Here is a 23868-nt window from a genome sequence, read left to right as displayed (position 1 = left end):
AAGCCTACAGAGACAGAAAATAGATTAGTGGTTGCCTCACGGGAAATAGGGGTAATGGGAGTGACAGGTAAAGAGCACAGAGCTTCTTTTTGAAGTAATGAAAATGTTCTAAAGTTGACGGTGGTAACGGTTGCACAACCCTGTGAACATACTAAAGATCGCTAATTGTACACTTTATTTTTTTAAATTCAATTTATTTAAACTAAAAAAACCCCATAAAAACAGTTCACCCATTTCTTGCACCCCTCAACCCCCACCTCTGGAAACCACCAATCTATTCTCTCTATCTATGAACTTCTCTTTTGTTTCTAATAGATATTTTTTTAGATTCCACATATAAGAGAGATTATATAGTATTTGTCTTTCTCTGGCTGGATTATTTCACTGAGCATAATGCCCTCAAGGTCCATTCATGCTGTCACAAATGGCAAGATTTCATTCTTTTTATGGCTGAACAATATTCCATTGTATACATATATACCACAATTTCTTTAAATGAGTGAATTGTTTGGTATGAGAATTTTATTTCAATAAGGGTGTTAACAAAAAAAAAAATTAATTAAAAACTCAACTTTCCTGAGTCTACATTCCATGCCAGCTACCACCCCATTTCCTCTGCTCCCCTTTACAGAAAAATTCCTGGGGACAGAGAAGGGAAGTTAAAAACATGGAGAAGAGCCAGCCTGGTGACATAGTGGTAAAGTTTGCACACTTCACTTCGGAGGCCTGGGGTTCACAGGTTCGGATCCTGGGTGCAGACCTAGACACCGCTCATCAAGCCATGCTGTGACAGCATCTCACCCAGAAAAAGTAGAGGAAGACTGGCACAGATGTTAGCTCAGGGACAATCTTCCTCAAGCAAAAAGAGGAAGATTGGCAACAGAGGTTAGTTCAGGGCCAACCTTCCTCACCAAAAAAAAAAGGAGAAAGACAAAAGCAGAAAAAATTCTGAGGTGTTATACCATAATTGGAGGTATCAGTGTGAACTCCATGCATGCGCGTGGGTGGGTGTATGTGTGCGCACATGCGTGTGTGTGTGTTTATATGGGTATTCCCAACTACTATTTTCTTGTCTTCCACTGAGAGGGCCTATGAACAGAGCACACTGAGGGCTCCACTGCATTTAAGAATGGCCATAAATACATAGTGATTTTTAAAATAAATACAAGAAAATTTATGTTTTATAAAAAGTTTTGCTCTCTTCAAGATACTCACCTTAGAAGGTACAAATGTTCAAATTGGTCTTTTATATCTTTTGGAAACCCCCTTCAGTATAGATAAAGATCTTCTGAAAACTTAAATGTAACTATTAAGCCACTTAAGGCAGATATTATAACTGAAAATCGCCAAAAGCCAGCAGAAGTCAACTCTGATGAACAATGTAAGTAACCAATCTGCCTAATACCAATTCTCATCAAAATGTCTATTGTAGAAAACATATTATCACGCAGAGTATTATTCTGGGGCTGCTATTTTCTATTAAGTGGTTTCTTGTATTTGAAAAGTATAACGGGCATTTTGAATACTCACTTCCAATTCTACTGAAAGATCCCAGAGACATATTTGTCCATCGTGGCATCCAGTTACAATTGTGGTCCCATCATCTGTTAAAAGAACTGCTGAGATGCAGTGTGTTGGGGCTTTGCGACCCCAAAGAACGATGGGTAGAACAAGGCTGTTTCCTGCCATTGTTTTTTCAAACCTGGAAATGTTATAAGAATAATGTCAGTTATTACAATATTTCCTTTTAAAACATATTACACATTTTTCTTATGAAGTCAACTTGAATTTCCTAAGTGCCAAGAATTCTTCACCATTATATACATATTTTATATACATAATACATATACACATATATAAAAATATATAAAAATCTCTTTCTCTCTCTCTTTTTTTTTTTGGCGAGGAAGATTGGCCCTGAGCTAACATCTGTTGCCAATCTTCCTCTTTTTGCTTGAGGAAGATTGTCACTGAACTAACGTCCATGCCAATCTTCCTCCACAGGATGTACCACAGCATGGCTTGATGAACGATGTGCAGGTCCACGCCCAGGATCCAAACCCCAGGCCACCCAAGTGGAGTGCGCAAACTCAACCTCCTCACCACTGGGCTGGCCCCTCAAAAAGTCTCATTTTTCATATATATAAAATCTAACTAAAATCTCAATTAATCCTCACAACAAATCATACAATCACTCCTCTTCCACAGATAAAGACAGTGAGCCATTAAGAGGCACAAAATGAGGGGCTGGCCCCGTGGCCAAGTGGTTAAGTTCGTGCGCTCCGCTGCAAGCGGCCCAGTGTTTCGTTGGTTCGGATCCTGGGCGCGGACATGGCACTGCTCATCAGACCACGCTGAGGCAGCGTCCCACATGCCACAACTAGAAGAACCCACAACGAAGAATACACAACTATGTACCGGGGGGCTTTGGGGAGAAAAAGGAAAAAATAAAATCTTTAAAAAAAAAAAAAAGAGGCACAAAATGAAAAATAAAGTAATGGAGCCCTAATCAGAACCCAGGCAGTTTGACTTCAGAACCTGTGATCATTCTGCTATGCTACCAACGACACGTGAGGTCTCCAAATCTTGTTAAGTCTCCAAAGCAGTAATAAATAGCAATGTCCAAGAAAAACTCAGTGTTGTTTCACAGTGTGCTAAGCACTGAAAAGAGTATACTCAGTGAGAAACTCATTCAACCATATTCAATACAAACCTATTATGTCTCAAGGTCATAAATGTCTTTTGTTGTAAACTCTGAAACTTGAGGGAAAAAGAATTTCTCTCTAAACCCAATTTTGCATAATAAAACTTTAGTTCTGGTAAACGGATTTAAATTCGAGATGAATAACCAATTAGTCAGTGTATACTGGAGTCCACCTTTTGCAGGAAAGCACAAATATAAGGAATTATTCCTTCATATGACAAAATTAAGGTCAAGTTGGTGAAATAACTAGATTTAAGTGTTATAAACTGTGTGGTTAAAGACTAAAATACTAGTTCAGAGAACTTAGAGAGAAATGAAGACTGGAATAATCAAAGAGGGCTCCCTAGAAGACAGAAGACTCTGCCAGATCTTATCAGACACTACAGGGTCACCTATAGGCTTGTCAGAAATGGTCTCTGTAGTGATTTTTTTCTGCCCAAGATTTTTAAGTGCCAACAAATGATTTGTGTATAATGATAGACTCTTTAGAATGCTTAGACTGTCCTAAAAATTTTTCAGAAACACTTAAAGGAATACCCACTTTCTACGAAAGAAATCAGAGTGATAGCCACGGTGTTACTGCCACTTGTTTTAGCAAAAGTCTTTTCTTTAAACCACTACCTACACTCTCTAACCAAATAAATAAAAACTAAAACTATAATCACTTAAAAAAAAGAAGCCAAGAAAGAAAGATATGGTCACTAGAAAGCAAATGAGGCAAGTAAAAAATTACAAATGAGGAGCCAGCCTAGCGGCACAGCGGTTACGTTTGCATGTTCCACCTCGGTGGCCCAGGGTTTGCCGGTTTGGATCCCGGGTGCGGACATGGCACCGCTTGGCAAGCCATGCTGTGGCAGGCGTCCCACATATAAAGTAGAGGAAGATGGGCACAGATGTTAGCTCAGGGCCAGGCTTCCTCAGCAAAAAGAGGATTGGCAGCAGATGTTAGCTCAGGGCTAGTCTTTCTCAAAAAAAAAAATTTTTTTTAATAAAATTAAAAAATTACAAATGACATTGGAATGTTTACTAAAAACAGTCTATATTACACCTTTCATTTTTTGTTAGAATAAATGGCTTTCATCAGTTTATTTTCCAAAAAACTTCATCTTTTTGCTACAAGTAAAAGGTGTGCATTAAAAGAAAAAATTCCAAGTTCACTTCCTATTAATAAAACCCTATATGTATCATGTTCACCATTTCATAAACTATCATGACTCTAACAATTATTTCCATATTCCTACTTGACATCAGAAAATGAAACAAAGCAATGAACCAATTTTAATAAATTTGGTATAGTATGTTCCTGGCTGAATAACATATCCAACAATGACTTTCTCAAAAAGAGAATCTGGAAGGAGTTCATTTTTCCATGGCAACACCATTTAATTTTAAGTTATATCATGCAAAGATTTCTCTCAATTAAATAAACTCACATTATTGAACACAATGTGGTGAGATCTGGAAAGAACACCACTTCTCTAGATACTTGAGGACTTGTATTCAACACATACTGTGTAGCTTAAAGAGAATGCAAATATATACATTAAGGACTAAGGAATACATACTATAGGGAGATGTGCCTGCTCTGATGCAACAGGAAAGAACACTCTGGTGTTGAAGTGACAAGCAACTCAAGGAAACCTGGAAGAATAATGCATTTCATAGCCCTTAAAACAAGTGAAAATAGGAGGCCAGCCCTGTGGCCGAGTGGTTAAGTTGGCACACTCCACTGCAGCGGCCCAGGGCTTCGCCAGTTCGGATCCTGGGCACGGATCTAGTACCACTCGTCAAGCTGTGCTGAGGCAGCGTCCCACACACCACAACAAGAAGGACCTACAACTAGAATATACAACTATGTACTGGGGGGCTTTGGGGAGAAGAAGAAAAAGAAAAAAAGTGAAAATAATTGTCCATAACATGAAAAAGGTAAAGCTGACATCATTAGAAAACTCACAGATCTCTTAGCTAGCTTCTCCAGAAGTAAAATAATTACAGATTCAGGAAAAAACAAATCCCCACAACCTTGCAAAAATCAAGAACTGACAGTCAACCAGAATGTGAGAGGAATTCTCATTAAGAGTAATTAAGGAATTTCAAAAATGATTGTATTAGTTTCCCAGGGCTGTTGTGACTGCAAACTGGGTGGCTTAAGCAACAGAATTTATTGTATCACAACCAATTGTATCGAGGGGAGAAGTATGAAGTCAAGGTGTTGGTAGAGCTGGCTCCTTCTGAGGGCTGTGACGGGACGGACCTGTTCCAGGCCTCTCTCCTTGGCTTGTAGAAGGCCATCTGCAAGCTCACATGGCACTCTCCCTGTGTGCATGTCTGTCTCCAAATTTCCCCTCTTTTTTTTTTTTTTTTAAAGATTTTATTTTTTTCCTTTTTCTCCCCAAAGCCCCCCCGGTACATAGTTGTGTATTCTTCGTTGTTCTTCGTTGTGGGTTCTTCTAGTTGTGGCATGTGGGACGCTGCCTCAGCGTGGTCTGATGAGCAGTGTCATGTCCGCGCCCAGGATTCGAACTAACGAAACACTGTGCCTCCTGCAGCGGAGCGTGCGAACTTAACCACTCGGCCACGGGGCCAGCCCAAATTTCCCCTCTTTTATAAGGACATCAGTCATACTGGATTAGGGCCCACTCTGATGACTTCATTTTAACTTGATTACCTCTACAAAGACCCTATCTCCAAAAAAAGTCGCATTCTGAGGTACTAGAGGTTAGGACAAACACATAAGAATTATAGGGGAACACAATTTAACCCATAATAGGGTTATATCCTTTTAAAAGAACATAACTTAAAATTAATTATCCAAAAAGCAATTGTCCCTTAGGAAATAATGGTAAAGAACTTCATTGTATCTTTTCCAGGGGATCATATTATATCAGCTAATTAACTGCTTATCTGAGGAATAAGATAAGAAGTTCTGTCCAACTAAAGTAAGGGGTCACCACCTTATATTGTGTTTGCGTGTCTGGGCGGGGGAAACCAGAATCCAAAATTCCCTGCCATATTTCCAGGGAAATTAGACTGGAAAAACTAACCTGTCCTGACCCAGATACATATACCCTGTCAAAGGTCCTTAAATTATGCACATTACTATTCCTTGGCTGGTATACTATAACAAAAGATCTAAAGAGAAAGTGTGTTAGATGAAACATTTAAAAGGTAAATAATCACTAAAAAATGCCTAAAATGAAAGCTGCAATAGGAATCACAATCAATAGCTGATATTGATATGTCTTACTGCTGGGATTAGGGTGGTTCCAGGGAAATACAGAAGAATAAACAGAAACCACTTCTAAATAAATAATAATTAATCAAAAGGGCTTGGTGACCAACTGGAAGATGGTATTTAAAAAAACAGGAGAACAAGATTTCAGATCTTGGCTAGAGAGGGAGGAACAGAGAGTCTTATTTAAAGGACTCATGTGGAGAAATGGATTTGCGCTACTGGGTCTCAGAATACAACTGACATGAAAATCTCCTAGATGAGAGGGTATTAAATATGAGTTCAAAGCAGACTGTGGGAAAATGGGTTTTGGGAAATGTTCAAAAGTTGGAGGCAGAGAAACCTGCCAAGGACTTCTAGGGCCTGGCTCTGCCATCTCTCCCCAGACAAGGAGACATCTTTGCTGATGCAGCATTAATGCAAAAGACACAAGAGCTCAGTCTCTATAAAAACTCCTCTGACTCTAAACTAGACTTTTTGATTAAAGCCATGGTTTTAAGTTTTGTTACACATAAATGCACAATGTTCCTAATTGCACACTCAAATACACTGCCCTCAAAGTTTCTAAGAATAACATCCACAGCATAAACGAAGCGGTAAGAAGAATGACAAGAAATTGCTGTAAAGGAAAAAGCTTAAGGCCCCTACAAGTAAGGGGGTCGGGGGGGTGGGCGTGTCAGGAGTGAGAAGAGGACAGGGAAAAATATACAACCATCACCCTGTGGCCTGCAGTTAGACCGCTTTGCACATTGGCAGCAGGTAATTAAAATTCATCTTTAGTCGGCCACCAGGTTGAAAGATGAATTTGACTTAGATGGTTTACATGGCTCGCTGTATTACATGTATATATTTAAGTTTTATGCAAGTCCAATGTGTAAAATCTTGTCTTACCTAATTTATAAGAGAACTCAAGAAATTTTCTTCCAGCACAGAAATATGCTTCTTATTTTCAAGATTCTTTTAGATAGCCTAGGTCCTCTTAATTTCTATACAAATTTTAGAATCAGCTTGCAAATTTCTACAGCAAAGCATGCTGAGATTACGAGTAGAGCTGCATCAAATTTATATATCAATTTGCGGAGCAGTGACTCCTCCAGTTTTGATGAAATATTACTGATGTAAACGTGCATTCTAAAACCAACACTACTTTTTTTTTTTTTTTTTTTAAGGATTGGCACCTGGGCTAACAACTGTTGCCAATCTGTTTTTTTTTTTTTCCTCTGCTTTATCTCCCCAAACCCCGCCGGGACACCGTTGTATATCTTGGTTGCAGGTCCTTCCAGTCGTGGGATGTGGGACGCTGCCTCAACGTGGCCTGACGAACGGTGCCATGTCCGCGCCCAGGATCCGAACCCTGGGCCGCCATAGTGGAGCATGCGAACTTAACCACTCGGCCACGGAGCTGGCCCCCCAACACTACTTCTTAAAAAGATCTAAGGGCAAAGTAGCACATTTGGCTTTTTAATGAGATTTCACCACTCCTATTTCTCAATATAAATCAATGTAACTTGGTCCAACAACAAGGTTAACCAGACAAAATTAATTCTTGACAAAAGAGGAAATCAAATAGAAATCAATTTTGTGGCTATCTCCTGAAAGGTTTTGAGTTTTTCCTGTCACTTTTCTGAGACAACACTTTTCTACTAGAAAACATAAAATTTATTCCCTCCTTAAAATGCTGGAGCTGGCTGTGTGGCCTAGTGGTTAAGTTTGGCGCACTCTGCTTTGGCAGCCCAGGTTCAGTTCCTAGATGCAGACCTATAGCACTCGTCAGCCATGGTGTGAATCCATCCACATATAAAATAGAGGAAGACTGGCACAGATGTTAGCTCAGGCTGACTATTCCTCAGCAAAAAGAGGAAGAGTGGCAACAGATATTAGCTTAGGGTAAATCTTCCTCAGCAAAAATTTTAAAAAGTTAACATACCTGGCCAGTCCCAGTAGTCTAGTGGTTAAGTTCAACTCTACTTTGGCAGCCTGGGTTCAGTTCCTGACAGAGCTACACCACTCATCTGTCAGTGGCCATGCTGTGGCAGCGGCCCACATACAAAAAGAGGATGATTGGCAGCAGATGTTAGTTCAGGGCGAATATTCCTCAGCAAAAAAAAAAAAAAAAAATGCTAACATACCTACTCACAAACAAGGAGGAAGAAACACTGTGAGGTATAAGTAATTTAATGCCATATATACTATACTGGACATGGACCTAATAATGTATGAATACACTTTTAATTTTGAAAAACTACAAGTATTCTAACTTTGCTAGGGTATACTAACATGTTCTCCACTGAAACAAATTACTCTTGGATCATAAATAGTATTAATTTCTCTTAAGAGCTTACCAATCCCCTTTAGCACAAACAGTAAACACATTCCATTCATGACAATTTGAGAGACTATAAGACCCTAACTCTAATTTCTGAATCAAAGACAAGACATATTACTTTTAGTACCTTGTTTTGACCTAAACATATTTCAACAAGCATTAATTCTTTGAAACCCAGAAATCAGGTTATGGTATAATAACTACGTAATAGGAATTTCTTGAACATCTACTGAAGAAATCTTTATTATAAGTAAATAAGATGCTATAAGATGCTTTCTCTAATTCAGTCACTGGTATTTATTTAATAACCCAGGCCATTTTAGAGACTAATTCATTTACTGTAAACAAAAATAGACAGCCTCTGCCTTCCACAGCACTTGTCATCTATAATCAAACCAATGGATGTTCAGCAAATTACCCAAAACTCCACATAATCCTCAATCATTATGCCATAGCCTTTAGGCTTTCAACATATTTTTTTCTCTCTTCATGAATTTTTGTGTAAAAAAGTTTTCTATATCTATTTGACTCTACACACCATGTGAACATACAACTTAGATAAATTTAAAGAATGAAAAGAATAGAATGAGGAAACTTTAGTTCATTATATGAGGAAACTGTGTGAACATTCTTAATACAAAGAAACATATAGAGGAAAAAATTATAATCTCAGTCCATCAAAAATGTAAATGCCTCATAACATTTTTTTCTAATATCTTCTAATAAAATAAAAGTGAAACATTAGAAAAGCCACCAAAAGCACTAATGAAATAATGTAAAATAAAGGGTAACATAGCTTATGATGACAGACTAGTGTATCATAAATACCTCTAAGAAGGATTAATTGAGACTACCACTGAATCGGTAACCAAGTAAACCTAGTTCTAAAGGACTGGTTAAAACAAAGAAATGGGCAAATTAGCCAGGACCTAAGCATTTAATTAGGTAAGACACAGGAATCTAAGTTCAGATTTGTTTGTTTGTTTGTTTTGTGAGGAAGATTGGCCCTGAGCTAACACCTGTTGCCAATCTTCCTCTTTTAGCTTGAGGAAGATTGTAGCTGAGCTAACATCTGTGCCAGTCTTCCTCTATTTTGTATGTGGGATGCTGCCACAGCATGGCCTGATGAGGGGTGCATATGTTCACACCTGGGATCCCAACCTGTGAATACTGGACCTCCAAAGTGGAGTGCACAAACTTAACCACTATGCCACCAGGCTGGCCCCAAAGTTCAGATTTCTTTAAACAGAATAACAGGTAAGCCAAGACACACTAAATTGACACTACAAAGGAATTTTTAAGAGGAATAAAACGCAATGTAAATCTAGAGCGTGCAGTTTTCCGACCATCATGATTCAACTATTCTATTTATCAGCTAATAAGCCATTCTGTGTTTGCAACTTTATCACCTATTGTATAAAGGAAATTAAATACGTTCCAAAAAAGCTTCATATTAAATGGAAAAGTCCTAGAACATGATTCACTGGGATAAAAAATATTCATATTTTTATGGAAAAGGCCCAAAGCAAATGTGATTGAACAAATAATTAATCTGCTACAGTACTAACTTTAAGAAAAATTCTTTAATGGAACAAATAATCTGATATAGTATTAGCTTTAATAGAAACTCTGAAGAAAATTATCTTACCAACTCTCCAAAATACTGTGTATAATATATTCACACTTTTCAACTGAAACATTAAAGGCAAATACTAGCTTTCAAGTTTTAGAGTTATAAATAGACATGCTCTAAGACTAAATTCTTCCAAAAACAGAAGAATACTAGGAACATTCAATTTTCATTTATGTTTATAACAAACTGGCCTAAAATTACATTTAGAGATTGTTTACTAAATAAAGATTTTTAAATGATAAAGCTTCAGAGTCAAACATCAGGAGTTCTAGATTCCACTTCTCACTTTGCCATTAATCGTGCAGTCTTTGATCATATACCTCATTTCTGAGCCTTAGTTTTCTCATCAAGAATTACTTGTAAAATTAATTTTGAATCATTTCTAAGTAAAAGCAATCAAATCACAAAGAGCAGAGGTCTTAGAAATAAAAATTAAGTCAGCTCTTTTGGTTACTTTAACTGTATATATTTCTCAATTTCACATATTTCTCAGTTTTATACAGAAATAAAACCGTACTTCAGTCAAAAGCAACAACAACAATTGAAAGAAGACTGAACTTACAATCAGAAGAACTGTATTCAAATCCGGGCTCTTCTATGTGATCTTGAAAAAATTACCCCTCTGGGCCTCAGCTTCCCCATCTGGAAGAGATGGACAACACCCTTCTTTCAAAAAGCAGTCGTAAGGATTAAGAGAAACCCTATATATAATGCAACTAGTAAAACACCGAGCACATGGCAGATACCCAGTAAATATTAATTTTTAAAAAACACACAGATTTTGTTACTTCACATTCTTCTTCAACATCTACTGGTTTCTTCCAGCACTGTCACTTAATATTTAATAAAGTTGGACTTTTCAACAGGTTAATATCTTTCATTGACTTTCTGCCACAATATAAAAGTACTACTGTATATGCCTGTCAAACACAATTCTATTATCTGCAAATACGACAATTCAGCTTTGTATGACTTAATTAGAAATAATATTGCAAAATCCCACCCTAGTACTAAAAAACAGCTTTTGAATTAAATTCTGACCTCATAATAACAATAATTAGTATACATCTTGGAGCAGCATTTACCAAGTTTCCATTTTATGCCTATACCAAGGTATTACAACAGGAGATAAAACAGACACAATTCAACTATCCAGTGAGGCTTACACACATGCGAACAACTACCACAAGGTGAGATACAGGAGAAATCGCAAGAGCTATGGTAACACAAAAGAAGGATATCCTAACCTAGACTTCAATGAATCCAGGAAGGATTCTTGGAAGAAATGAGTGAGAATGAGTAGGAAGGAATTCACCAAGCAAGAGGCTCAGGGAACCACATGTTCTAAGTCCCAGAGGTAAGAGATCTCAATTCTTTCTGGACAATGAAAATAGTAGGACTAGCATTCAGAGCACAAAGGCAGAATGATGAGACAAAAACCAACAGGTCAACAGGCACCAAATCCAAAGGACTAGGTAAGCCACCTTAAGGAATTTGGAGTTTAACCTGACAGCAATGGGAAACAGGCTAAGTGTTTTAAACCTGAATTTGCTTTTCAGAAAGAGCACTCTCACTGCAATACAATGGAGAGGAATAAAACTCTTGATATGAAGATCAACAGGGCTACCACAGTACTGCCAGTAAGAGATGATGGGGACTAAATTTATCAGAATCTCTCATTACTTATTTCTGGGCTTCTTTGTTTAATAGCTGTCTTCTACTACTCTTCAAGCTCCCTAAGAACAAGAACGACATCTATGTATTCACCACCATATGATGCTTAGGATAGTGTCTGCCACATAGGATGTCTTTAATAAACATATGATGAAAGGTATTAATGGTGAGAATAGTAATAATAAGATGAATATGAGAGCTGTGTTAGAGATACAGTACATAGGACTTGGCGTGCAAAACACCAAGTAGATAGAGATGCAACATGGATTTTGATACATGTTTTATACAAAAGTATTCTGAGGACAAAAGAAAACAAAAAGTATTTTGAAATACTCAAAGCCCTCTACATAAAGGAAGCCACTAGTATTCTGATACTGATAACCAGTAAAGTCATCAAAAAATATGGATTCTAATACGTGAGATAAATTATTCTACACTTAACCAGAATTTCCAACCATGGGTTTTGAGAAGGGAGAACATACTACAAGGTTTCATATTGGTCTTGAGTGGGGACCAGAATCTAAAGAGACTTAATGGGCCCATAAGTAGATATCTAAGCAGAAAAGCAAAATGCTCAAATTATTTGAGATAGTATAAAGTTTGGATTAACATAAAGAAAACACTGCAGACAGGAAAACCAAATATGACGCTACTGCAATAAGCTTGGGTGCACAGCGAAAAGAAGCTTAGCTAAAAGGATAAGAGTTTTGAAAGAAAAAGAGAATATAAGAGATTATGAAGAAGAACAATAAATCATGGGGTTTGATGAACTATGTAAGGCCAGAGGCAAGAAAAAGACATAAATGACTCTTACTTTCCAAGCAGAGTGATAAGGAAAGAGAGAGGAAGCAAGCATGAGGGGAGAGAGGAAGAAAAGTAAGAACACAAATGAGGCAAAAGAGGAACAAAGGCATAATCTGGTCTCAGAGAAATTATAACTCAGAAAATATTTTCATAAAATGGCACCAGAGAACTCAAACAAAAAGTGTTCCACATGATCGGCAAAAAGGCAGTCACCCTTTGCCTCTATCAGTAAACCCAGTCGACAGAAAAGTTGATAAAATATGGGTCTACCACCTGCTGTTTTGCTTTTGTTTTTTATATTTAAGCAGATGTAAAAGAAAGGCTTTTGTAATTGACAACAAATAATCTGGCTTCTTAATCCAGAAATGGAGAGAAGTATAGTTCATTACCATCTTATAAATTTTCATTTCGGTGGATATTTAGGTCCATTAGCAACTCTCTCCAGATCACATCACAGACTCATCTCAGAGCTCAGGGACATATACAGATCTCCTGATTCCTAATGAAATAAATATTCTTCACTATTCTATATCGTCTTCATTTACCACAAAATTCCATTTACCAGTAAACTTCATTCTCCAGTCAATCTGGTTAATTAAGATTTTACTAAAACACACTACTCAAAGGTAAGTAGAACTGTAGTATTTATGGATAAAATAATATGATGCTCAGTGGCAAGTGGGGAGGGTAGAGGGAAATAGGGGGTAAGAGGTATTGGAAGGAATGAAGATGAAACAGGATTATAAATGTGCAAGAGTTACAGGTATTTTCACAGGACAGTTGATATCATCTCAGTCTGTGTACTTGCTATGCCACAGGCAGGCCCTCTGAGACTTGCAGACCAAAACAAACTCAAATTCTCTCTCATGAGAATGGGCACATACGAGCAAGAGTAAGCCTACCCTACGCACCTACCAATGGGGAATAGGAGAAGCAGGGACTACACACTACATAGCTAAAGGTACTTAGCACAGTTGCAACGAAAGAAATTTTTTAAAGCTATTCAAATTCTCAGAGAACACTCCTACATCATTTGTCAAAAGAGCACGTTCAAGTCAAATTCACAGCATGATGTGAAGAAGGAAGTGATCATTAAGATTATGAATTTTCTTTGTGCTTGCACTTTTGCTACCAATTTACTGAAGACTTGAAAAGAACTGAACCAGAAAATGAAGACTATTTATGATAATGCATTGAGATAGCCAGGTCATAAAATGTGCTGAAGAAATTACTGAGCTGCTTCCTCAGAACAAAGGGTTTCAGGAATTAAAGAGCTGTGAGGGACATAACCTTCTGAATACTAAGCTTGTCACTAAGTTGACAAGATTATGTTTTCTTATTTGAATGGCAAGAAATCTGCTCCCAATGAATTTGACACTTTAGGACTGCTTTGTTAAAGGAAGTTCCGGTATTCAATTTCAAAAGGACATGTGGAATGAGCAGATGGCAACAGCAGACTACACTTACTTCTTATTGCTACAACAGCCCTGAGCACATGAGAGTCACGCTTTGAAGAACTGTAGAGCTATCTGGTCAAAAATAAATCACAACTTTAAAAATGACTCATAGATTTTGAAGCATACGAATCATGTTTTAAATTTCTGCAGTTGCCATTAGGATGTCTGAACTCTTCCACTTATACTCTATCCATCACCAGCCTGCCTCAGTTTCAGCAGTTACTGATAAAGCTAAAAGGAAGCTACTCATAAATTAAACTACCCAGGAGAAGAAACAAACATGCTTTCCCAAACTGCAAGTTGAAGTGTCACAAAATTCTGGGATCAGTAAGGTATGCTGGGTAACTGTGAAGATTTCAGAGACACTAACTAGGGAAGATTGCAGCTCCCCCATTTACTGCTGTAAATCTTGAGGAAATATGTAACATCTTTCCAATTCACAACGTCCTCTGTCCTCATTTGTAACATTATCTTCCTCATCCTTATGTACAGACTACAGAAAAGTGTTCTGCTTGTCACAAAACTGCTTGACAAGGTCATCAATGACCTCCCCACTGCCAAATCCAATGTCAAGTCCTAATCCTCATCTTTCTTGAACGACCACCAGCATTTCGCATAATTCATACTTTCTCTTCCTTGAAACACTTCACTTGGCCTCCAAGTCTTCACACTTTCCTCCTACCTCTCTAGCTTTAGTTTCCATTTTTCCTCACTTTTTGACCTTTAAATGTTGGCATACCCAGAGCTTAGTCCCTGGACTTCTCTTCTGTGGCAACGCTCCCTCGCTGCCTCAACGATCTCACCAAGGCTCACAGCTTTAAATACCATCTATACATTGAGAATTCCCCAATTTATAGCTTGGGCCTCTCTTCTGAACTCCAAACTCACATATCCAGCTTCCTACTCAACATCTCCATCTGGAGAGCTAATAAGCTTCTCAAATTTGACATGTTCAAAAGTGAGTCCCTGGTCTTCTTCCCCATCTCAGTTAATGACAACTCCATCTTCACAACTTCACAGGCCAAATCCTAGAATCATCTTTGATTCTTCTCTCATACACACATTCCACATCCCAACCCACCAGAAAACTCTACTGACTATACCTTCAAAGTATATCGAGAACCCAATGACTCCTCAATACCTTCACTACACCCACCCCTATCAAATCACCAGCATCTGGCACCAGGGATAACACCATAGCCTCCTAACTGACCTCCCTGTTTCCACTCTTGCCCACATACAGGCTCAACACAGCATGCAGAGTGATGTCACTAAAACAAAATCACACCATGTCACACATCTACTCAGAATCTTCCCAAGGCTTCCTGTCCCACTCAGAGTAAAGGCCAAACTCTACACAATTGTCTGTCCTACATGAGCAAGGCTGCTGGTCTCCCCCCTGCTTACTCTTCTCCATCCGCCCTGATTCTTCGTCTTCCCTAAAGACACTGGCAAAGTCTCACCTCAGAAGATGTCCCCCAGACTTCTCCATGGCACCCTCCCTCACCCACTTCAGGTCTCTGCTAAAATGTCATCTTCTCAGTGAGGCCTTTCCTGACCAGCATAAATTGCAAAATCCACCACCCAACAGTATTTTATTATATTTCTCTAGAGCACTTACAATCATGCAACACACCAAATATTTCACTTATTTATTTCTCGTCTGTTTCTCCCACTACGTATAACATAAGCTCTACAAAGGTGATGACTTGTTTCTTTTGTCCTATATTGTATTCCCAGTGCCTAGAATTTCTGCCATATAGGAGGCACTCAAATATTTGTTGAATAAATGAACAAAGTAACGAATGATGTATGTTTACTTTGGTTTAAAAAAAGTTTTACCTATCAGCAAATTTAAACATATTGTGATTTTACATGCTTAGGATTTCACAGAAGAATTGCTTCTCAATTAATTTTTCTATAATAATGTCAACAATTAATATGTCTCCTTAATCAAATCCTTATTAACACACTGTTCTTCCCCAGCTGCAAGTTGTGCCTATATTCCATCCTCTTATTCTATATACACAGCAAGACAGATCTTAGGATATATGCAGCTCAGGAGCTGACATGGTTTACTGTAACTAATCGCTGCTACACTCACTAAGGCCTGTTAATGAATCACAAAACTGTTTCTTAAACCAAGTAAAGTGATATTTTATTATGTTAACTTTTCACTCTTACTAATGGTGGTTTTATTGTTTGTTTGTATCTGAAATGTTTAGAAAAAAGAAGAACCCTTAAGGAAGACAGTCAAATAAATAACTTGAATGTGAGAACAGGAGGTAACTGGTACATGCTATCAATCCGTTATCACTGACATATATTAACTACCAACATTCACAGAGAAATATGTATGTTCAAAACACCAGTAAAATATCTTCAGTGAGCTTGAAGGGTCATAGATTACAGTTGCTAAGCTGAATGGGAGACAGTGGCTAAACAGTCATATATTTCCAGCAATGTTCTATTCTGAAGGAACCTACAGAATAACCCTCAGCACTTCAGAAATTTTCTCTGCCCTGAACTGACCAGTGTCCTAACTTTTTATTGTTTCATCATTGTATGGCTTCCACTAACGCAAGCAGCCATCAGCCAAAAAAACCTACATTTTCATTAAACATCACAAACACATTTTAGAAAAGATGCCTAATTTTATTTAAAATATTTAATAGTTTACGAATATAGTATATATGTTTTTAATGAAAAGGAAATAAAATTCCACTTGAACTGCGACTTTCTGAAGGCAGTCATGATGTAGCATTTCTTCTTCCAACAAAATCTTCTGTGCTCTTATCAGCAAAGTAGCTTCAAGTATCAGATACAGATCAAGGCAAATGAACCAGTGCACAGAATTCAAATTCTAAGTTAACATCACAATCACTATGTGTAAGCAGGAACATAAGGTATCCTCTTATTGATGACAGGATTTCACTGAGCCATGCATAAGCTCTCAGCTGGTTCTTCCTATGACAAATGGCACACATACATGCAAGATTACAAACTCCTTATAAAGCGCAACAATGAAATGGACAAAATGGGACTAGAACCTACAAACCTCACTCATCCCATACTCTAATCATCGAAGTTTATCTGTCCCAACAAACAAAACATGTGTCACAGAAAAACCTAACAGATAAACTAGGAACAGAGGTACTATCTACTTCTAGGCCTCACTCTACAAGTACTAAAATTGTTTGAGTGTATACTACGGATTAATGCTATGGATTTTTATCTCTGTCTAGTAGAACACACATAAAAAAGGCACAACAGTAACACAGGAAAATCAGTAGCATTTTCTTAAATCAGCAATAATCTACTTTAAAATAGTATCAATTCACAATATTTTTTAAAACTACAATAGATTTCCTTCTCTTCCGTCATATATGGAATACCATTCCATGCTCTTGGATAAACTGACCTAATATTATAAAGATTTCACTTCTCCCCAAAATAAATCTACAAATTCAATGCCTCCTTAATCAAAATTTCAGTTGTGTTTTTAGAAACCGTAGCTCTAAAATATACAGAAAAGAATAAAAATCCACAAATAGCTAAGCCAACTTTGAAAATGAGCAAAGAATGGAGAACTTGCCCTACCAGATATGTAACATCACTAGCCATCTGGGAAACGCAAATTAAGGCCACAATGAGATATCACTAAATATCTATTAGAATAGCTAAAATAAAAATATAGTGAAATTAACAAATACATTACTGGTGGGAATGTAAAATGGTGCAACCAGGCTGGAAAACAGTTTGGCAGTTTCTTCAAAAAACTAAAGTATGGTACACTTACCATACCACCCAGGAATCATGTTCCTATGCATTTATTCCAGAAAATGTGAAAAGTTATACCCACACCAAAAACTGTACAAGAATGTTCATAGCAGCTTTATTTGTAATAGCCAAAAACTGGAAACAAATGACTAAATGTGAATGGCTAACCAAACTGTAGTACATATATACCATGGAAATACTACTCAAATTATACAACAATTTGGATGAATCTCAAAAATTGTCTCATCCAACAATCTGGATGAATTTCAATCTCAAAAAGTCACATGCCTGTACAAGTCCATTTACATAGCACTCCTGTAATGATAAAATTACAGAGATGGAAAACTGATTAGTGACCAGAGGTTAGGAACACGAGGCGGAAAGGAGATGGATGTGACTAGAAAGGGGCAGCACAAAGGAGACCTTTGTGGTGCTAGAATAGTTCTGTATTTTGATTGCAGTGGCAGTTACAGGTATCTACAGGTAATAAACTGGCACAGAACTATATACAGGCATTGTCCCAATCTCAGTTTCTTGGTTTTGCTACTGGACTATACCACCATACAAAATGTAACCATTGATGGAAATTGGGTGAAGTTATATGAAATGTAACCACTGGGAGAAACCAGACCTCTCCATACTATTTTTGCAACTTTCTATGAATCTATAATTACAATATTTCAAAATAAAGCTAAAACAAAATAAACTGAAAGAATTATTTATGTATGTAAAAAAAATAATACAAAGCCATAGTATTCAAACAGCATGGTATGAGAGCAAGAGCTAACAAATAAACCAAAGGAACAGAATACAGTGTTCAGAGTATCTATGAGAACTTAATACACAGTAAGCATAGCACCACTCATCTACGGGGAAAGGAGAGGGTGACACTAGGAAAATCAGCACACTATGTGGAAAATAAACTGGATCTCTACCTTGTGACATATCAAAAGACACCCTGCATGTATTAAAGATTTACAAATTTAAAGGAAAACTATGAAGTTAGTACATAAAATAGGAGAGTAACTTTGTGACATAGAATTGGGGAACGACTTCTTAAAACCTCCAAAACACGAACCTTAAGGCAAAAAAATTTTCAATTTCATTATATCAAAATTAAAGATTTCTGTTCAATGGAGGTATCACAAAAAACATTATAGACAAACAACAGAATAGGAACAGATAAACTTGTTATATTTAAAGAGCCAATATCTAAGAAATACAAGGAACCTCTGCAGATCAACAAGAAAAGGAGTGAAACCTTAAAATAAAAATGGGTAAAGGGATGAACAATTTTAGATAAGGAAAAACTTGAAAAGATAAAATGCACATGAAGAAATGCTCAAACTCATTAGCAATAGTGAAACGTAATTTAAAATGAGATTTTACTTCATATCTATTAATCTGGAAAAATTAGGGCACTGGATAACACTAAGCATTGGTGGGGATACAAGGATACAGAAACTCTCATGAACAGCCTGCAGGAGGATAGACCACTGAAGCTTGCTCTGGACCACAATCTGGCAGTCCTTCAATAAAATATATGAATACTCTATGATCCAAAAATCACGTTCCTAGATATATATCCCAAGGAAAGCATCAAAGAGGTCTGAAAGATATGTTTATCATAGTATTGCCTATAGTGGTAGGAAAATGAAGGTAATACAGGTATCCACAAATAGAAGAGTGGACAGATAAACTGTAGTAGATATACATTCTGAAATCTTGTGCAGCAGTTAGAAGCAATGGAGAGCAACACAAATAGATCTTTAAAACATAGTAGAGGAGAGAAATATTTTAACGAGATTTATAGCATGAGGTCATCTCTACAAATTAAAAATGGGGGCATCCAAAATAACACATATTTAACAACACATACAAACAGAAGGCTATAAATCACACCTGTTAGAATGGGTGCCTGTGTGTTGATGAGTAAGGGAATGGAGTGGGAATTGTAAATAAACAAATGAAAAAAATAGGAGACACGCCTTGAAGAGCCCAATGATGACTGCAGAATTGAAAAAGATTAACTCAGTCCTCTCCACCTTTAAGGACTCACACCTAAAATGAAGCACAACACTAAAGCTAAATGCCATCCTATGACAAAGGCACAAAACCAGCTCACTACTTTTAAAGTTTTCAATGCTAAGCCTGTTACACAGATAAGCCACTCCACTTCCTTTGCTTCAAACAAAACATATCCAAGATAAAAAATAAAAGGAAATAAGATACAAGGCTCACTACCTCAAAATTTGTTGGGTTCCCATAATGATTCTCAAGGCAAAGCGAAGTCCCTTTAATTGATTTATTTATCCAGATCTTTTAAAATCTGGCTATGGTGGCAATAAAAAAAAAGTGTATACTCTAGTTTTGCTGTTAAGTACGGTTCTGGAGCTTTTTTTTAAAAAAAAAAACATAGACATTTAAACAAATGCATTTCTCTACCATAACCTCTAAATGAAGTTAATAAGGCAATTGTTACCTATTTATATTGTTCCGTTTTCCCAATTTGAAATAACTAAGATCTGTTATTTTAGACTAATTCAAGGCAGTTTTTGATTCTTCATAATAATAAAGGTATTTCAAAACATTATTTTCATTTTTAAGCTACCCCCCCCCTCCAGACTGTCAAAAGCTGCTTATGAAGCAAGAAAATTTGTGTGTAAGAAAATTTCAAAAACTCAGTCAACTTCTTTCACACAACAGGCGATTCTTGCCATCTTGTTCATAAGGTCCTAAGCGATAAACATCTGAAAATCATGAGCTTGCCTTTTTTGGCTCATGGCAAATGTTACAGTGAAAGGAAGCTGTAGCTCTCACTAAATCCCAAAATCAGCAGCATCAACAATACCAATGCAGCCTGCAATGCAACTGTAGATGCCATAGTTTCAAGCTATAAGAACTAGCTAATTCTGCCTAGCACCTGAGAAGCTGACATAGCAAGTGAATCAAAACATAAAACGTAATTTTTGAATCTGAGGCAGGAAGTACTGACTCCAAACATAGAGCTTCACAACGCCAGGACCCAATGGTGAATGAGTGGGAGCAGCAGTCCTAGGGCAAAGGGATGAGAACCGGCAGGGGCATCCCAAAGATGAAATTCTAACAGACGTATCACTACCTTAGGCAAGGACAAGCTAAAAAGGGGTACCAACAGGTAAAGACAGACCATATGTACCCCAAAAGCAAGTGCATTACCTAAAAGCACTGTCAATAACCACCCACCCATCATCACTAACCACCTCACCCAGCTTAGATTGATACTGAGGGCAAGGTGGTCCCATGTCAAGACCAGAGCCAGCGTAACCAGAAGTAAGCGTCACCCACCAGACCAGAAAGCCCCAAAGACCCCCGGCAGGACGCAGGCTCCAAGCAAAGACGCCCAGCTGTGGCCTGAACCTGCAGGCGGCGAAGAGAACACAGCTTCCAGCAGCAGAGCTCTGACAGCTGGCACCGCCCCCGACCGGAGCGGGCCGTGACCCTTGACCCCCGGGCACTGACTTCCAAGTTGCGGGCACAGCTCGCTCTGGGGTTCCCCTGGGGAAGCTCGAAAGCCCCCTACCTGTCACAGCTTCATCTCGTGCTGGGATGTTCTCTGTCGGACCACCCGTGGGCGCCCCGGCATAGGAGAACAAGGAGAGGACGTATCTAAGGAGGACGGGGGGGTGGGCAAATCCTGTGAGAAAACCTTGGGAACCGCAACCCCAGCCCCGTCGCCGTGTCCCCACCAAGGCTGCAGGATGCCGTTGCCGCCGCCGCCACCACCGCCGTCGCTGCAGTAAATCAGCTGACACCGGCCTCAACTGCCGTGACTTTCGCTGCAACTGTCGCAAAAATGAGGGGGCGGGAAATGCTCCGGCCTTCCCCACGCGCAGGCGGAGGCAGGCGCCGAAGGGGCGGGCCGCTGTACCATGGAGACCGCCCAAAGCCGAGGGGCCAACTGTGGGCAAGAGTGCGCGGCCGCCATTTTGGCTACGGGAACCCTGGTCTAGGCTTTCGGCTCGCCTGGAATTCCCGGCGGGAAGGGCTAATATGGAGGGAAGGATGAAACGGCAAGTCTAGGTGTTCCCAGTGACCAGGATGGTGCAAGTTTACTCTTCTGCCCCCGCGCCTCGGTCTAGACGCCTGGAAAGTGTTAGCTCTGGAATTTGATTACTGTTTCCCTCTGACCCCCGAACTTAGCTGTGGCCCCCGACACAGAGGGCCACACAGAAGAGGAACTCTGCTGCTGGACTAGAGAAAGTCCGATTTTGTGCACCATTCCTGTAACGGAGAGAAAATGAACGTGCGCTCTCCATGTGGGCGACAAAGAGTAGCGGAACCTGAGTTCTGCATCCAGAGAAGCATGTATTCGGATCCTGCTGCCTCCATTACACACTGTTAGTGTCATCTGGGGCATATTGCTTCTTCCCTTTTTCTCTTCAATATCCCCATGTAGTACAAAATAGGCATAATAACCTCATGGATGTCTAGGATATTAAACGAGCGCAATAAATGTTAACTACCTATTATGCATGCCTATCTTCCTCCCAAATGTTTGTTGAATGAATAAATGAATGGTAGCCAAGGGGAAAACTGGTGCTGTGCTGGTGGCCAAGGGTCAATTCTGTTAAAAAGAGAGAAGCTATTCATTCTAGGGTATGTTATCTCTTTATAATCTCACTAATGGATTTACAGGACAAGTAAGAGTTCTATTGCTGTCCTCAAAAGTTACTGTGCATGAGAATCAGCTGGGGAGCCGGTTTAAATGAAGTTTCTGATTCAGTAGGAGAGGAGTCTGAGATTCTACACTTTTAACAAGCTCCCAGTAATGCCCATTGCTGCTGGTTCTTGGGCTACAGCTTGAGTAGCAAAATCCTATTCGACAGGTTGGAAGCAGGGGATTAGGGAATCGGAAGAGGGCAGAAACAACTCCAGACAGGATCCTTTCCTTGCTAATTTGCCAAAAGAGAGCGCAATGTTTGGTCAAAAAGCTTCCTTCAACAATTTCTTATTCCTGCTGATAGCAAACTTCTCCTTCCGCTTCTCTTCAGGTTAGATATCCTCCCCCAGCAACACATTACAGACCCATTAGTGTCCTGGGTGGCATACCCCCTTTTCCTTCACTAGGCCATGTAGCATCCCTTAGGTCTCAGGTGTTGTTTCTTATATACCATTTCTGTTTATTTGTAAAGACCAGCTCTGCTGCCACCATAATGAGAAAAACTAAATCATAATGTTGACCAGGGAAATCAATAGAACATGTGAAAATCAATAATTCTGAAATTGTCGTATACTGCAAATTGGAATTCTATGATTTTCTTCTACTTTTGACTGCTTTGCAATCACATGGGGGGGGGGGGGCAGGGAAATGATGTTAAGTAGAAGAAATGAATTCCTCAGCCAGCTGGGTTCAATAAACTCACTCCATCTGTTGTGATGATGAATACCTTTAAACCGTTAAGTTTATAATCCTCTTACAATTTATAAGAACTTTTTGAAAATAGGAAGCACAAAGTGGTTACCACAGGATAATCTTAGTCTATATTAAAGCTTGTTTGGTTTGTAAAGGAAATCTATAAGATATCTTTCCTGGATAAAGCTGACTCTTTTAGTCTACCAATATTAATTGAACACTTACTGTGTTTCAGATGACTTCCTAGGAATACAAAGGTTAATAGGCAGATTAAGGAGAAGCTTTCAGACAGGGAACACTCGGGGCCCTCCCTACCAAGTTTACAATATTTATTGCCAAAGTCTATATGTGTGTGTGTGTGTGTGTGTGTGTGTAATCTCCTGAGCCACAAGACTAAAATAAATATCCAGATCATAAATAGAACCCATTGGGGTAAGGGTCGGGAATTTCAACATGCTTCAGAAAAATTCACACATTTTTATACACACACACATATATATATATGTTTTACATATATAACCCTCCTGAAAATTAAGATTTGTACCTTCTATAAGCTGATCCTTGGTATATTTATTTGAATAAGTAATTTATTTATTCCTCTCCTCTGGAAAAATTATATAAAAGATTTAAATAGGGGCCAGCCCAGTGGCACAGCAGTTAAGTTCACATGTTCCGCTTTGGCAGCCCAGGGTTCACCGGATCAGATCCCGGGTGCAGACCTACGCACTGCTTGTTAAGCCATGCTGTGGCAGGCATCCCACTTATAAAGTAGGGGAAGATGGACACAGATGTTAGCTCAGGGCCAGTCTTCCTCAGCAAAAAAGAGGAGGATTGGCAGCAGATGTTAGCTCAGGGCTAATCTT

General features: G+C 38.6%; 1 protein-coding gene across 27 annotated transcripts in view; it reads right to left on the bottom strand.

The window, feature by feature from the left end:
• The window catches only part of WDR7 (WD repeat domain 7), a 355616-nt gene extending 334098 nt beyond the window's left edge, over positions 1–21518 (bottom strand). For 4 of the 27 annotated variants that reach the window (XM_070275712.1, XM_070275727.1, XM_070275722.1 and 1 more), the window contains exons 1-4: positions 21173–21446; positions 10458–10537; positions 7864–8030; positions 1531–1702 (exon numbers count right to left, since the gene is read on the bottom strand). In XM_070275712.1, coding sequence (XP_070131813.1) covers positions 1531–1689 — 159 coding nt within the window. In that variant the 5' untranslated portion in view covers positions 1690–1702; positions 7864–8030; positions 10458–10537; positions 21173–21446. Of the gene's footprint in view, positions 1–1530; positions 1703–7863; positions 8031–10457; positions 10538–21172 lie in introns of all 27 variants that reach the window. The other 23 variants (XM_070275713.1, XM_070275716.1, XM_070275723.1 and 20 more) reach the window with 14 other exon arrangements.
• Positions 21519–23868: the final 2350 nt, after the last annotated feature.

The sequence above is a fragment of the Equus caballus genome, chromosome 8 (assembly GCF_041296265.1).
Source record: "Equus caballus isolate H_3958 breed thoroughbred chromosome 8, TB-T2T, whole genome shotgun sequence".
Lineage (NCBI taxonomy): Eukaryota > Metazoa > Chordata > Mammalia > Perissodactyla > Equidae > Equus > Equus caballus.
The sequence above is the reverse complement of the archived record's forward strand: the minus strand, read 5'-3'. Positions and strand labels throughout refer to the sequence as shown.